The sequence below is a fragment of the Rhinolophus ferrumequinum genome, chromosome 28 (assembly GCF_004115265.2).
Source record: "Rhinolophus ferrumequinum isolate MPI-CBG mRhiFer1 chromosome 28, mRhiFer1_v1.p, whole genome shotgun sequence".
Taxonomy (NCBI): Eukaryota; Metazoa; Chordata; class Mammalia; order Chiroptera; family Rhinolophidae; genus Rhinolophus; species Rhinolophus ferrumequinum.
In genome coordinates, this window is record NC_046311.1 from 13907551 (window position 1) to 13923583 (window position 16033).

Here is a 16033-nt window from a genome sequence, read left to right on the forward strand (position 1 = left end):
GGAATTGAGCTCACTGTGGTGGCCCCAAGACACTATTTCATCTTTAGTGAGTACATGGTAAGTATTCAGGAAGTGTTTGCTGAGTGGAATTTTAACAGGAAAGCCATTTTGTTCAAATAAATGAAACTTGAAAACTAAAGAAGAATTCTCCCAAAAGGCTGTAGTGACACATCACTCCAAAAAAAAAAGAAAAAAAAAGCTTCATCGTTGGTGGACTATAATAATTTAAGACCAGCAATTTGGAAGACTCAATGTAAGGCATGAAATTTTAACATTCGTACCTCCTAGATTAAAAAATCTAAACTTAATAGAAAATCTATAATCACAAAAAATAAGAATTAGCAAGAAACCCCAAAATACATGGGTGGCTCAAAGAGGTACATAAAAAAACAGAAACAAAAAAACTGTTCTACCTAAAATGGTTGGACGCTATGCCTGTGGTGGAAAAAGTGTGGGTCAGGGCTGACTCCTCGCTCTCTACCAACTGCCTGCCATGTAACCTGTGTGAGGTTAAGCCATTTCCCTGAGTCTCTGTTTGTGCATCTGTAAAATGAAAATACCTATGGCTGTGGCAGGAACGACCCATCAGAATGTATGCCTGCACTCTGGATGAGCTCCATACATGAAAATACGGTGATTACCCTCAACTGCTGTGGACAATGAAGCTCTACGCTTCGTAAGCTCTTCGCTTTGGAAGACCTGGACCAGTCGGTGGGAGAGAGCACTCTAACACGAGCCAGATGAAAGAAGAAATCAAAGACACAAACAAGGAGAGAACAGAAGATCCTTCTTCAAAAGATTAAGTATCATTTAGAAGGAAAGTAAAAAGCCAGCTTGAAGTACTTTGGACAAAGAGCAAGCAAGAAAAGTTTAGTTGTTAGTCCATGTCTAGTTAGTGCTGTTCGGGGTAGGCTGATGCAAATCCATTAACCAGTAAGATGTGTCAGCCTCCTGGTTAAAATAGATTTATGTTTTCTATAGCATAAATGTTCCACCTTACTAAAATAAAACATACAACTAAGAAGACAGAGTTTATCATTAGCTTTAGTTCTGACTGAAAACAAGAAGCTTCTTGAAACTTACATAATACTTGGATTTTCTCAGCCTACAGGAGAGCCTCCTACGAGAGTCCCGCTGACGAAACTTAGGAGGTCGTCATCTCCACCCGTCCCTAATCTTGCCACAGTCTTCCTTCTTCTTGCAGCAAAATACTGACACCCACACCCTGAACCAGTCCCCACCACTTCCTGTCCCTCCGGGCACATGTTTACTCTACAAGCCCTGCTACACTTTTCTCACGAGGATGTTTCATTTTGGCCCCATTTCTCTGCACCACCGTAGCCACGTCCTAAGCCACACTCACCTATGGCACCTCTGTGAACCTTCTAAAACAATCCACAGCCCTTAAGAACGTTCTACAGGTGAACTTCTGACCAACAGCTCTGCTCTCTGGGTAAGCTGCTGCAGTTTCCAGGGCCCTGCATAATACCTTAAATCTGCGTACTCCTGATTCTTCACAAAACTGGCTCTCCTCCACCAGATGTCCCTTGCCTTCCCAACAGCCCCTCAGTGGTCTCTCGTCAGAGAAACACCTGCCTGCACACGTGCCGTCTGCCTCAGGCCCAGCCACCACCTCCGTCACACCGCTCGGTCACACAGACTTTCTCTGCAACTCATCTCTGTCCACAGGCCTTCGCAGACCCAGGCAAAGTCACAGCGCTAACTGCGAAACCCTTCTGTTCTCTCAGAACGACAACAGTTTCACTAGAAACGGTTTCTTTAGCTAACTGTGCTTATGCAGCTGTACGGGCAAGGTATTCACGTGACAGTTGTGAGTGTGGATAAAAAGTAGGGCCTCCACCTTCACGTTCAATTCCTCCAGGGTAGACCCCATCTCTCAGTCACCCGTGGGTATTTACAGAGCCTCCACTGCGTCCTAAGCCCCGGGGATGCTGCAACGAGCCAAGCAGAAACAAACCCCTGTCCTCATGAAGCTTACATTCAAGTGGGGAAGACAGTGCACAAGATAAACAGGAAAAACTACAGGAAGTTAGATAATCCCAAGTGCTGAAGGAGGAGGACACTCCAGCAGAAGGAACTGAAGTGTGACAGTCAGGGAGGAGGGAGGCGGTTAGTATTTGGAGAAGGACCCCAGGAAAGATCTCTGCAGACCCCAGGAAAGATGCGAAGACCCCTGCATTCTTGCCATCTCTTCGGTAGCTTTCAGTAGCTTTCTGCTTTGTGCTTAATTGACGAAATTAGTTACTAATATAATAAGGAAAACACTCTAAGCCTATACTACTAGAATATCACTTTCTCTGAGACTCTTAGAAAGCAGCCGTAGGCCTTGTTTACACGAAAGAAAGTCACGTATCATTGATGAGAGTATGCTTTTTATGGCCACAAAGCAAAAACGAGCCTGTCGGCTCGGCAAAACCCAACACGGCCCATTTCTAAAAAGCCCTTCAAAACAGCACAACATCACATTTATAAAGGTTGTGAAATAACTGACTACATATAATAGCATCTGCATTTAACGGAGACTGAAAATACTGCGACACTGAAACTCCGTCTAATCACCTGCACGATGGGCGATCTGCGGGGAGTGCGGTGGGGGGGGCACAACGTGAACTCCAGCTGTTCAGCAGTGGAATTACACGCGTGTGTAACCTGAGTGAGGGTACCTTTAGGAACCCAGGCAAAGGCACACACAACTGTGCTAACTGTGCTGGGGGACACTCCTGTTGTCATTCTAGCACATTCCGGGAAGAGAAAGCAAGCCAGGAGTCCTCTCCCTTGAGCTTTTTCATACACACTATTTAAAAAGCCTCCGTCCACATTCCTCAATTCTATCATTAAGTTTGAAAGGCTTAAAAAAGTAGGTCTCGTTTTCATGTAAAATTATTCTGATTTTGTAATGTACTCCCTGAGCATTCAATTTTTAAAGAAAAACTCTGCATCTTTAAAAACTGCCTCTGAAATAGTTCATTTGCCCTGGCTATCATAGGAAATAAAGAAAATCTTGATATTAAAGACATTAAATTATGGTAAATATTTTACTGCAAGAAAAAAGACTCAACTACTTTTGAAGGGACTTGGGAAGCAAGGCTGATATTCTTGTCTGGACAGAAGCCAGAATGACCTAGAGGTGGTAGCTTTCCTCTAAGACCAGCTGGGGGTGCAGCACCAGGGACCTCCAACCTCATGAACTTCTATCCAGCACACTGGCAAACAAAGCTCCTCTCCTACATTTCTGGGGTCTACAAGCCACCAAGGACTAAGTCTCAGATGTAAGGCAAAAATGACAGTTCAGAGAAGGTCAACTGTTCTTTCAATAGATGAGTTGAATTTTCACTTCTAGAAAGTATGCCTGAGCAAGTGGTTCACAACCAATTCATTTGAGAATAAAACGGAGACGAAGGGGATATATTTCTCTTACCATCTTTGTATCTAGATGTATGTATATCTAGATATACATAGACATATATAGATATAGATAGTTTACAAGTGATAAATTAAAAACAATATATATTTTTTAACCCTCTGATTCGAGCAAAGGTTCTTCAAAAGGGAATGATGGCTCAAAGCCGCTCTGAGGCTAGAGGGCCAATTCTGCATCATCAAACTCCTTTTCAGACCGTTCCCAAATACCTTTATTTACAGCCCCAAAACAATGAGGATGACGCAGTAGCACAAAGTCATCTAACTTTGTCATAACACCATTTAGGCTACAGCAGCTGGACTACCAGAAGGCTTTAGAGCAATATTTAAGAAAATATGAACCAATTTAGCATTTTAAGATTTCCTATTTCAAACAGAAATATAAATGCTTTCAGTATTTCAAAATTAATCACTGGTTAAAACTCTGAACATACTGCTAGTCACTTTAAAACAACTTATAAAATCAAAGCATTTCCAGAGAAAATTGAGCGTTCAAAGTTTCCAGGAGGTAAAATGAAGCTGTAGCGTCCCAACTGTTAACTAATTTTAGATGAAAACTTTCCCATGAAATAAAAGAGTATGCTACAATATTTGCTTTTAACTTATGAAAGCAGCACTGAGCTTTGGCAGCCACACATGATGTAACCCTCTGTGTTTGAAAACATGTAAATCAGGGGAAATATTTTCTATTTATATTCTTATTGCCTATATGTTTCTTCCTGCACTTCCCACTTTATGACTGTACAAAAGCCAAAAAGAGTATCTCTTTTAGCTTTGCGGTAACATTCTTTTTGTATTTTAAGGCAGTGGGGAAAGAATTTTTGCCAGAAACTTGGTCTTGGGAAAAAAAGACTTGGACTTGGCCATTCTGTGCAGACAGTTCAACGAGACCCCCTTCGTCACTTACCAACACACAGACAAGGGACAGCGGATTTCCAGAGCACTTCCTGGCAGTTTCATTCATCTGGCAACTAACCATTTATGTGGAAATATCTTTCTGCTGCTATTATACTTTGTATTGTTATTTAATTTTCATTTGTTCGTGCTTTATTTTCTTAACTAAATTTAGCACACTGCCTCAGACATCAAAAATGACCAACAAATCACCCAGATGGCTCAAGAACCAAGCCAAATAATTATGATTTTCAATTATTGAAATAGTGTCATCTGAAAAATACAGTAGGGGGTGGGAGAAACGTAAACTTTCTGAAAGACTATTGGGCCAATGTATCAAGTCCTTACTTCAAAAAATATCCTGTCCTAACTCAATCTCGTAAGTTCTATGGTATCCCTATTCTGAAGAAGGGTTTTCATGAACAGATTCTTGATGCTTTGATTGATTAAATTACAAGTGTTATTCAAGTTCAAGCAAGTCACTTTGCTGAAATATTTTATATACAGCCTACTACCTAGTTAGTTCTAAAGTCTTTCTATAGAAGAACAGGCATGTCAAATTAGTAAACTGCCCAAATCACAAACTGCAGAATTGAACAGCTTAAGGGGGCCTTCAAAGTTACGTAAATTTTCAGCAGTGTAGCGTGCTGAAAGGCGGTTATAGACTCCACTTGAAAACCTGTGGCCACAGATTCCACATCACTCTGCTGGATGCATTTGCAGGTATTCATCTCATGCTCCCGCCTTGCCATGAAGTGACTGTTGCTTCTAGTTCTAAAAATAAATCTACCACCTCCTCACCAAAGGATGCAGGCAGCTGCCTTATGGTCGTTTTGATGGCCTCATTTTGATAACAGAAAATTTACTGCTGTAAGTGTTCTGATCATGGAAAACAAATGCACCCAGTTTTTGGTGGTAAAAAGACTGCCTCATTTTTGAGAAAACAACTTCCTGTTTCACAGAGACACTGTTCCTTTATTCTCAGTATATGGAAGCAGGCTTCTAGCAACTCCGTTCTTATTCTCTGCATCGACGGCACCGTGGACTGGACCCGGGGACACGCGGTCCACCAGCTTCACTCTGCTGCAGCCAGAACGTGGCATCAGTGTGGGGATTTCTGCCCTTGAATCTTACTCCACCAACAGGCAATAAACATTGGTGGGGAGTGGGGAAAAACAACCAATTGAAAAGCCCCTAGCTTTTAGCTGCCCCTGTAGAACATCACTTAGATTAATTCGTTCAGATTTGTTTAAAGCACTAATTATTATGATGCCCCGCCCATAACTTTATATTTGCTTAACCCTTTGTAACCTAAGGCTAACTTTTAGTTTGTTGATAAAGTTCTGAGGTACTGAGTTAAAAGTCTTAACAAACCTGAATTTCAATGTATCCCCATTTTTTCAATCTTTTAACCAAGAAAGAAATCAGGTGGTGATGGTCTTAATGTAAAAGATATACTAATCTCCACATGATAGATTTTCATATTTTAAGAGCTGATAAAAAAATTAAATAGAGTATTTTAAAGCAGCCATATGCGAGGCCAAGGAAAGAGTTCTAGTAACACCCTTGGCTTTGACTTGACTTAATTAAGGAGGTATCTGATAACTTTCCCTAAAAAAAAAAAAAAAAAAAAAATCTGAGCAATTAAGCAAAGAGAACTTCCATACAGAACTGAAATTGGTAAGTACAATGCCAAACATAGAACCTGATAAAATTTAACAACAAAAAAAGGATTACCTTTTTGGCACTTTCAGGACCTGATTCATCAAAGCGAAATCTGACAATTCTGAAATCTTTACAGTAAATAATTAACTCGGTTGGATTAAATTTCAGTTTCTGGTTGGGGCCTAGGACTTTCTGCTTCCTCTTGTGGTCATTTACTAAAAACGAAAAAAAATAAAGAAAAAATGAAAACGTGTAAACATTCTTGTCACTCGCTCACTAGTACTTTAACCAATTCTGACTAGTAATAGTGGAAGGCCACCCACCCCTCGAGCACTGCTTCTCCGGAGCGCGCATTGTCTGTGATTCCCCTAGAACTTGTGGTTCTAACTTCGCTTCTGAAGATATTTTAAATGATTCTTTGTATACAACCACTACCATTAGATACATTTCATGATTAACATTTTAATTGAAAAGAGGATGAATACTAGAAAATATAAAAGTTATACACTCTGTATTTCCATTTTAAAATAATTTCTTGATCCCTCTCTTTCATTATGTTCCTGGAAAAAAACCTACAGAAATAAACTCCAACTCAAGTAGTATTTGAGTATCTTCAAGCAATTCTTCCAGAGTACAGTTAATTTTTATGGACCGAGTAAAGAATAACACATACTTGTGACGATTTGCTCAATACACGTCAAAGGGACATCGTGTTCACCAAGGAGAAGGTTTCTGTAATGGAATTTCTGAAATATAAAAGTATGTTCACGTTAATTCGTTTCCCAATAACCTTGCAATGGTAACATTACTTTTAGGTGTGATGACAAATTGTGACTATCTCTAAAATGAACAAAAAGCTTTTACCTATGTAGCTATGACAATTCTAAAGCTGTGGCATCTAGGAACGTATTTCAGTAGTAATGCAAGGGGAGAAAGAAAGAAGTAGTTCACCTTCTCTCTACCTTTCCCCCCACATATTAGAAAATGAAACTAGATTAAATTACGTATTACAATATCATGATAATATCCAAGATATGTAATAGTGTCAATCACTTTATAGGCAAACGTTTGCATGTCTAGTTCTGGTTAAACTGTCACTGAAATAATAAAGAAAAAGGGATTCCTAGGTTATCAGATTTTAATGGGGAAACCATTTAATGGGCTTGATTTTCACAACAGAGATTTTAGAATAGAAAATAACTCTTTTTAGAGCAGAAAGTCTACTAGAAATAACAATCCTTAGGCAAACTACAGCTCACCTTCTTCACCTGGTAACAAACACTTTAGACACATTTTCAAACTGAGAACAGGGCTGACACTACTAACTTGCTGTCAGTAGGACAATGGTTTATTTTTCCATTTAGTAGTACCAGATTTAGGCTATTCTAAGGATATGTGTCTTATTTACAGTGAAATCTGAGGCTCATTATCAAAATGAAGCTAAAAATAAAGGGGAAAACTGTCGTCTACAGCCAAATAAACTAGTGTGTCCACAAACTAAGTATCTACAAATGCCTTAAATTTTGTCTCAATATACCTACAGCAGACTGCAACAAACACACAGTCAGTATTTTTGTAAAGTAATGAAGGCTATACGAAATATACTTATCCATAGTTAGACATTTCAGTCAAAAGTTTACAGTTAACATTCAAATATTTAATGAGAGGACAATTACTATTATAAGTAAAGGTCTAGGGAGTGAAGTGTTTAACACTTTACGAATCAAAATAGAAAATAAGAGCTGAGAAAAAGCCACAGAATTTTTAAGTCAATTAAATAAATGCCTGAAGTTTAAAAAAAAAAAAAATTGTAAGAAACTTTTCCCCCCGGTAAGAATATAAAATAGTAAGAGTCACTAAAGAAAACCTTTATCAACATTCTTTTCCACTCTAACTATAGCAGAAATTTGAAATTAGAATTTGACTTTTTAGGAAAAGAACTAATTAGTTAAAAATACTATGAAATCTGCAAAAAATGCACAATTTATAAGATTTGCTAAATAATTACATTTTCCTTTTTATGACTAATAAAAATGGGTATCTTCGTTTTCATAGGCAGATTAAAAGATTTGGAAAAAGAGAAATAACAATTCTCTCACTGAAAAGTCATAAGCAATGACTGAGGAGGATGAACAAAGAAAGGTGACTTAAAACCATCTCACTAAGTCTACTCTTCAAGCCTCAACATTCTCCTTAAACTTTGGTTTGAATTGTAATATATTCCAAACATTGTATTAATCATTTACTCATAATTTCATTATAATTTTCCAGGCCTGTGCTTTCGTATAACAATGTGCACCGCTTCGAGTCAGAAGCCTTGCCACAATTACAAGGTATACAAAGAAGACGCACCTGCAACGGCATTGGGTCGTCCGTAAGGAAGGAAATCTTGAAGTTACTGCAGATCAGCTTTCCCCACAAATCGTACTGACTTGTGTCTGCTGCAATGCATTTTCTCACAAAATTCACTTCATTTACGACGATTTCTCCTTTCAAAAAAAAGAAAAAGAGCCTTGTGTGAGCTACTACGACACTATAAAATGTCGACAGTCAGTGTGTGGCCTAGAAGGGCTGTTGCGTGACGACAGTGAGAAGGAACACTGACGCCCACCAGAACCATGGGCATTTTCATTCCCACAGAAGTTACAGTGACAACGGGCGCCCCACTTTTAACACACGGAAATGAGGCACAAAGAGCTCGGTGGTCTGAGACGGTTCAAGTGGAAAGTCTGCACTCTCCACTATGCTGCACCGCCTCTCTCTAGTAAAAGGCTTTCTGGAGAAGAAGGAAACTACGCCCTCTCCTTCGGAGTATTATTTGATAGGATATTTGTATTTTATTAACATAAGACTAGATCTCCCAAACCACTGTCTTTGACTCTTTTTGTAAGGGATGAGAAAGAGTTCAGCTTTTTTTTTAATTATTTTTTAGTGGGGAATATTGGGGAACAGTGTGTTTTTTCTAGGACCCATCAGCTCTATGTCAAGTCGTTTTCAATCGAGTTGTGGAGGGCGCAGCTCACTGGCCCATGTGGGAATCAAACTGGCGACCCTGGTGTTATAAGCACCACACTCTAGCCACTGAGCCAATCGGCTGCCCAAGAAAGAGTTCAGCTTTAAGCTCAAAATTAATAATGCATCCTATTTATTTTAAATATATTCCATAGGCCGGCCTGGTGGCTCAGATGGTTGGAGCTCCGTGCTCCTAACACTGAAGGCTGCCGGTTCGATTCCCACATGGGCCAATGGGCTCTCAACCACAAGGTTGCCGGTTCGATTCCCTCAAAGGATGGTGGGCTGCACCCCCTGCAACGAAAAATGGCAACTGGAACTGGAGCTGAACTGCGCCCTCCACAACTACAACTGAAAGGACAACTTGGAAAAAGGCCTGGAAGTATACACTGTTCCCCAATAAAATCTTTAAAAAAAAATACACATACACACACACATATTCCATAAAGCCAAACTGAGTTTCCCTCTGCACTCAAACTATAACTTGGTGATAAAACGTTAAAATACAGCTTTAGAGTTAGAAGGAAAGATTAAAGAATAGATGCAAGAAACCAAAAGTTACAATGTGCTTTGAAAAGAACAATTTCTATAATTTATTTAAAGCTTCATCATCATTAATCCTTAATTTCAAAGTCTCAACTAGACCCGAGACATTTTTAAGCAACCAGGGTCACTGGTAGGGTACGGATCCACCTGGAGGTGCCTGCTAAGTGGGTGTTGAACACGTGAACGAATGAAATCACTTCATTACTCCTGGCTCACCAGACAACCACCACCAACTGAACAGAAGCTGTTCCAGGCAGAACAGAAACCAGTAATGTAACACAGCCAAGCAGGCAGGGGGTCAGAAGAGAAGAGCTGTGTGGGCAAATGCACGTGATGTAAGAAAAACACACAGAACTGTGCAGTCCACCAGTGGGCCTTTCTCAGCACTGTTCCTCTGATTCTTTCAACAACCCGTATGGTAAGAAAGGCAGATAAGAGGCTTGGACCCGAAACGGGCTGTATCACTTTCCTAAGATTTTTTAAACAGTAAGAAGTAAATTTGGAACTTAAAACCAAGTACTCTGATTTCAAACCCAAAACTTGTTTCTCTATACTTACATAAAATTAAATGTACTGTATTGAGATACAGCAAAGCACCAAGATTGAATAAAAGATTCAAAGTACAAGTCTTAACAGCATTCTGAGAAAAAAACTAAAAATGACAAAAATGTACATTGAAACTCATGGAATAATTCAAATACGTAAAAGTGAAAACGTCTCCAGTCCCTTACACATTATGCTTAACAGCTGCCCTAACAGAATGCGGGCTACCGAATCCTCAGCCCTCTCTCCCCACCAGGAAATCTGAGCTACCAGTTGAAGGGGGTCCCTTGGTAACATACTAAATTCATCACTCCAGTTCAGACAGAGGACCCTTTGCTGTGACACTGATTTCCTTATCCCTAACCACTGGCCCGCAGAGCACAAGCGACACACTGCATGCTGCGCCACATTTTTTTGAACAGCCAACTCATCCAAACAAAGACTCTCAAAACAATGCTACAAAAATTCATCCAGTTGTGACACCTATGATTCATACATCTTTCTTATGTACCTATACTCACATAAAAGTTACTTTAAAAAAAAAAAAAGAAAGAAAACCCCATGATAGGTTTTTAGATTCCTGCGACGGGGGAGCGGTGCAGCCGGACAGGAGGAGACGAGGCCGGACGTCGCCGCCTCACCAGCACGTCAGCGAACCGTATCAGTGACGCGCACACACAGGACAGCAACCCGACTCCCTGCCGGACAGCACCAACGTCACCGGCCAGGCCCCGGAATGCAGTGAGGACCAGAGATAAAAGGAGAAGACTGCAGTGACTGGGTCCAGGGCTTGACGACCACGGCCCACGGGGCCAAATCCAGCTCCCAGCTGTTGTAAATAAAATTTGTCTGCAACAACCACACTCACTCACCTATGACTGCTTTCACGGGACAAAGGCGGAGCTGAGTGCTGGTGACAAAGACCTTACCCGCCCCCCCTCCCCCAAAGTCTAAAACCTTCACTGGCTTGTACTATACAGAAAGTTTGCCGATCTCTGTGCTGGCTCGAGATGCTAATCTAAGGGTCCTGACTTAAAACTACGTGCAACAGGGCTAAGGAGCACGCGGGACGTCTTGTCAGGGGCAGGCCTTTTCGGCCTGCAACGGTGCGGGGCTCGGAGAGTCCTGGAGGCCCACTCGGCCGTGACAAGGACCCACTGTCTCCCCCGGGACGTGTCTACAACCCTCTCCCCAGTGAGCTGCAGCGCTCATCAGAAGGGAAACTGGAAAGCCAGCCTGACCGTTCCCACTCCCCACACTGCACCGTAAAAGGCAAAATAAATCGCCATCTGTGAATGAGCTGTGGGGGGCTGGAGTCTGAGATGTCCGTATGAACTCAGGTTTATCGCGACACACATCCAGATGGAGACAAAAAGAGATGTGTGTACACATGGGTTAGTGTGCACATGGACATTTCCCGCTCTGTCCCGTGAATAGGCCTAAAGAGGTGACACTACAGCAGCAAAGCGCAATCAGCACGCACATCGTGGTAGTTAAGTGTCGTTCTTCAATAAAGGACCCGGGCTCCTTGCAGAAACAAGGTTCTAGGGCTGGAACCTCTGGGAGTTCCCGAATGGCAGAAAGGAAGGAGGAGAGACGGGGGTGAAAGGTGGGGGTGCGGGGGAGGGGGGCATTTCAAAAGGATACAGGAGCCAACATGAAAGAATTCATCAGTCCCTCAGTAAAGATGGACAAATTACCACAGACTGAAGAGACTAGGTGACATGATGACTAAATGCAGTACGGGACCCTGGAACAGATACTGGCCATTAGTGAAGGAACTAGGGAAACGTGAGTAAAACTTGCAGTGTCGTTAATACGTATCATTATTAATTTCTCAGTTAGCCAAATTTACCAAGGTTGTTAAGACATTAACACTAGGAGAAGCTGGGTGAAGAGTATGTGTTAACTGTCTGTATTCTTTTATAAATCCAAATTTATTTAAAGTAAAACTACTGAAAAATGGACAAAAAACAAAATTAGCAACAATGAAAGTAAAATAGGGCTTCTCTGGGCCATGGTCTTTTACGGAAAAGGGTCACACAGCTTTCTCTTGGAGTGGAGAATGGAAATGGGCCCCTGGGAGAGAAAGAATGAGAAGGAGACATAGGGAGGCATAGAGGGGAAGAAAAGGAGGGCACTTCTGGGGAGACGCTACAACTGGGTCTCGTTATTATAAGCATATAATTAAATAAGTGTCAAGTTAACCCGGCTTGAGCTTTATCTGGTAACACTAAATTTTGCTCACATCCCAGTCTTTACAAACTTTAGATCATGTAGCACGGCACTCAGCTCTCAGAACAGTTTTCTGCTCATAACTAAGGAAAAAAGGAGGCACTGTCATTAGCTACTGCCATACACTGCAGTACGTGGGCGGGAAAGCTAGCTGCGAGACAGGAAAGATCCAAGACACACCATGTCTTCTTCTTAGAGAGGTTCCATAGACAGAGCACTGAGACCGTTCTTGCTATATTTTCAGTGAGAGACCTTGAAGAGGAAACACAGTAACAAAAGCTTCAAAACTCCAGCAGAACCTGAAATTGTCGCTGACACTGGACTCCAGTGGTCTGCTAACAGCGCCCTGGCTCCCGGGAATGACCGAGCTCATCTCTCCCAGCTCCGCACCCAGTGCGCCCGCACCCAGTGCGCCAGCTGACAGCCTGCAATCCGCGGGTGCGAGGACTCCCCACCAAGCACTTCCCAGCACACCACTGGCGGCAAGCCGCAGGGAGGCTTCACTGGAGACAAAGAAAGAAGGAACTTAGCTTCACTGTGGGGTAAGCAAAACACGCCACAGAAGAGCTAGCTAGCTAAATTAGAAGATATGGGGCAAAGGGTTTCCATGACAACCTGGGAAGGAATCAAGAAATCATTCAAGTTTATTTTCTCAAGGCGCTTCCATCTGTAAAGATAAATTATAAAGGAAATATAATTAAAAGGAATAAATCTCTAAATGGTATAGCTGGGAAAGTTTTTAACGCCCCGAGAACCAAAAAATCATGTGATGTTATCTTTCATAACACCTTGCACATTTAGAAAGTCAATCTGTTTGATGAATAAAAATAATTTTTCTCATAAATTTTGGCTTGGAAAATAGTTTAGGACAAAGCCTCACCGCGAGTGACTGACTAACCTATGGAATGTGTTTAGGCCAAAATTCAATCATGGCCACCCATGTGGTGACTGACTGTCTCAGACCGCCCGACACGGCGAGAACTTCCAGCACTAAAACCAGGGTGGTGATGGGTAAACCGGGACCAGCTGTCACCTCAGCTGTAGATAAGCTCAGGAACTAAAGTGTCCTGAAAATTATTAGGGTGGCTGGAACGGCGTAGATGCCGTCACTGCAATGCACTAACGGGGTCTGCTCTGCAGGTCATACACAGCACACAAAAAGCACGTGATCAAGTGCCGGGTCCAGCACGGGCCACCCACGATGGCGGCGGGAGGAAGGGTGCAGTGCAGATTTCAGGAAGAGACTAGAAGGAAATCTTGAAGACAGAAGAGGGTCTGCCACCTTCTGTGGCAAAAAGATCGTGCCACAGTAAAAAAAGAGAAAGGCCTCAATTAGGAATAAGGTAACCGGGAGGAAGCAAGGAACCGGGCAGATGGAAGCAAGTATCCAAGTGGCAGCCCCCTCTTATCCACAAGGGGCATGGGTCAAGACCCCAGTGGATGCCTGAAACGGCGCTAGTACTGAACCCTATAGATGCTATGTTTTTCCCCTCCATCCCTACCTATGATGAAGTTTAATTTATAAATTAGGCACAGTAAGAGAGTAACAATAGCAACAGAACGACTAGAACAATATAGTGTCACACAAGGTACATGCATGTGGTCTCTCTCTCTCTGATAACCGACCTGATAAATGAGATGGCTACTGAGCGAAGGGGTGGGAGCGTCCACAGCGTGGACATGCTGGACAAAGGGATGATTCACATCCGCGCAGGAATGGGGCGAGACAGCACACGAGATTTCAGCACGCTATGCAGAACGACGCACAATTTAAAACTTATGAATTGTTTATTTCTGGAATGTTCTATCTAGTATTTTCGGACTAGGAGTGACTGCGGGTGACTGAAACCACGGAACGCTCACCTGCAGGTAAGGGTGCTGCATAGAGAAACAGTTGGGAGGGCAGCAAGGTGGACTGTTAGCAAATGACAGAGGTTAAAGAATTTTGATTTGATCCTGTTTAAACAGGGTTTTTACTCATGGAGGTTCAGGAACCGTTTCTGAGCAGGAGCTGCAAGGTACAGACAGACTGATGATTAGGACTGAGGAGGTGAGTAACAAAACGCTGCCCTGAGCTACTGCAGCAGCAGCCCTGGGAGCGGGCAGCTGCAAACTGAAGGTACGAAAGGTGGGGTGCAACCTATAGCTAAAATACTGCAGCTGGTTGCACTGTTCACAGTTGCAAGTCCTTCAGTCTTTCAAAATCCAAGTATCTATGAGTTAAAGTACTACAAAAATCAGCCTACGTCATCTCTAAAGCCTATCTACAAAAGATATTAAAAAACAAAGCATGACACACCCGAGAACAGCTTTACCTGGAAGGGATTCACTATCCGACAGAGGAAGTAAGACTTACAGAGAGGCAGAAAACAAGAAGAGTACATCAATGGTCCAAACACGTAATATGTCAAAAACACACAAGCCATCTCTCCAACAATGGCTGTTTTCATTTTCCAGATGGCTCAGTGGTCATATGCTTTTCTGATCTGATTACAAAGGACTCTGACAATCAGTGCATTCATTATCAATGGAACAGCTAATCTCAGCAACGAAAGTGCTGCTGGCGCTGAGGACGGGAAGAGGGATAAAGAGCTGAGCTGCCTGGCACAGGGCCCCCGGCTAGACAGGCACTCATGGTGCACAGCAGGGGCCTCGCCTCCCCGCCCCCAAAGCTGGCTCAGGTGACCTGCCTCTGAGGGCCCCCTACCTCTGCCCTCCTCCACTGGGGGCATCTCCCCAACGAGCTGAACCGACCCTCTCTCTGTCTCTCGGCTTTTCACGCCTCAGTCCAGCAGCATGGAACACGCGTCCGCGCCTGCGGAACAATTAACTCACTGTGAGCCACCGCGCTCCACGTCGTCCCCCTGCCCCCTCGGCAGCCTTAGGATCACGTGCCCCACTCACTGCAAATCTCACACCCTCACGACCAAGCGGCTGGCACCCAGCAGCCTCTGCTTCAGCATGGCCGGTGACAGGAAGTCCGCTGTCTCCCAAGACATTCCACTTGCTGGCAGCTGGCAGCTGACATGGTTTGGAAGCTGTTCCTCAAGCCAGGCAAGCCCCGCCACTGCTGTGGGAGGGGCAGAGCCGAGGACAGAGCTCTTCCATGTCCCTGGAGAACGCCCTGTAGGCTGACATGCCATCCCCTGGGTCCAGTCCCAAAGCGTGAATGTGCACCTACTGCCCCCGTGCAGTCAGCCGGGCCGGCAGCGGCGGGTACCGGCACGGCCGGAGGGCTCCGAAGGCCGGCTCTGCGCGGCCTAGCTGTGCCACCGCTGCCACCAGGGCTTCTCGGCCGGCACAGGAAGGTAGCTGGTACCCATAAGCTCTGTGGCACACTGGTTAAGGATCTTAGCTGCCCAGAACTAGCTCAGCAGAAAGCCTTCTGTGGCTTCGTGTAGCTGGACTTAAAGACAAATGGATCCCAGGACTGGAACACCGGCAGGCCTCTCCCTTGGTGTTCTGCCCCTGCCTCTCTCAACGGGTGGCCTCACCCTTTCGGACAGGTTCTCTGGAACGACCAGCTCTACCACAGAGAATGTGTTCCCTCAGAAGCGATCTGAAAACACCCACAGGCAAACCGTGCTCGTGCCTGCAGGCTGGGTGGCTCACGTTCCTTGCCGGCCACACTGGAACCTAAGGCTCGACGGAACCGGGGAAGAGCAATCTGTGCAATCGCATTTTTCAGAGGACGGCG

The 16033-nt window shown here is 43.5% G+C and overlaps 1 protein-coding gene across 4 annotated transcripts in view; it reads right to left on the reverse strand.

Moving 5' to 3' along the window:
• The window catches only part of MTMR10 (myotubularin related protein 10), a 45149-nt gene that overhangs the window by 24843 nt on the left and 4273 nt on the right, over positions 1-16033 (reverse strand). For 3 of the 4 annotated variants that reach the window (XM_033100096.1, XM_033100097.1, XM_033100098.1), the window contains 3 exons: positions 8353-8489; positions 6674-6746; positions 6073-6215 (listed from right to left, as the gene is read on the reverse strand). In XM_033100096.1, coding sequence (XP_032955987.1) covers positions 6073-6215; positions 6674-6746; positions 8353-8489 — 353 coding nt within the window. Of the gene's footprint in view, positions 1-6072; positions 6216-6673; positions 6747-8352; positions 8490-15171; positions 15298-16033 lie in introns of those variants that run through there. The other variant, XM_033100099.1, reaches the window with a different exon arrangement.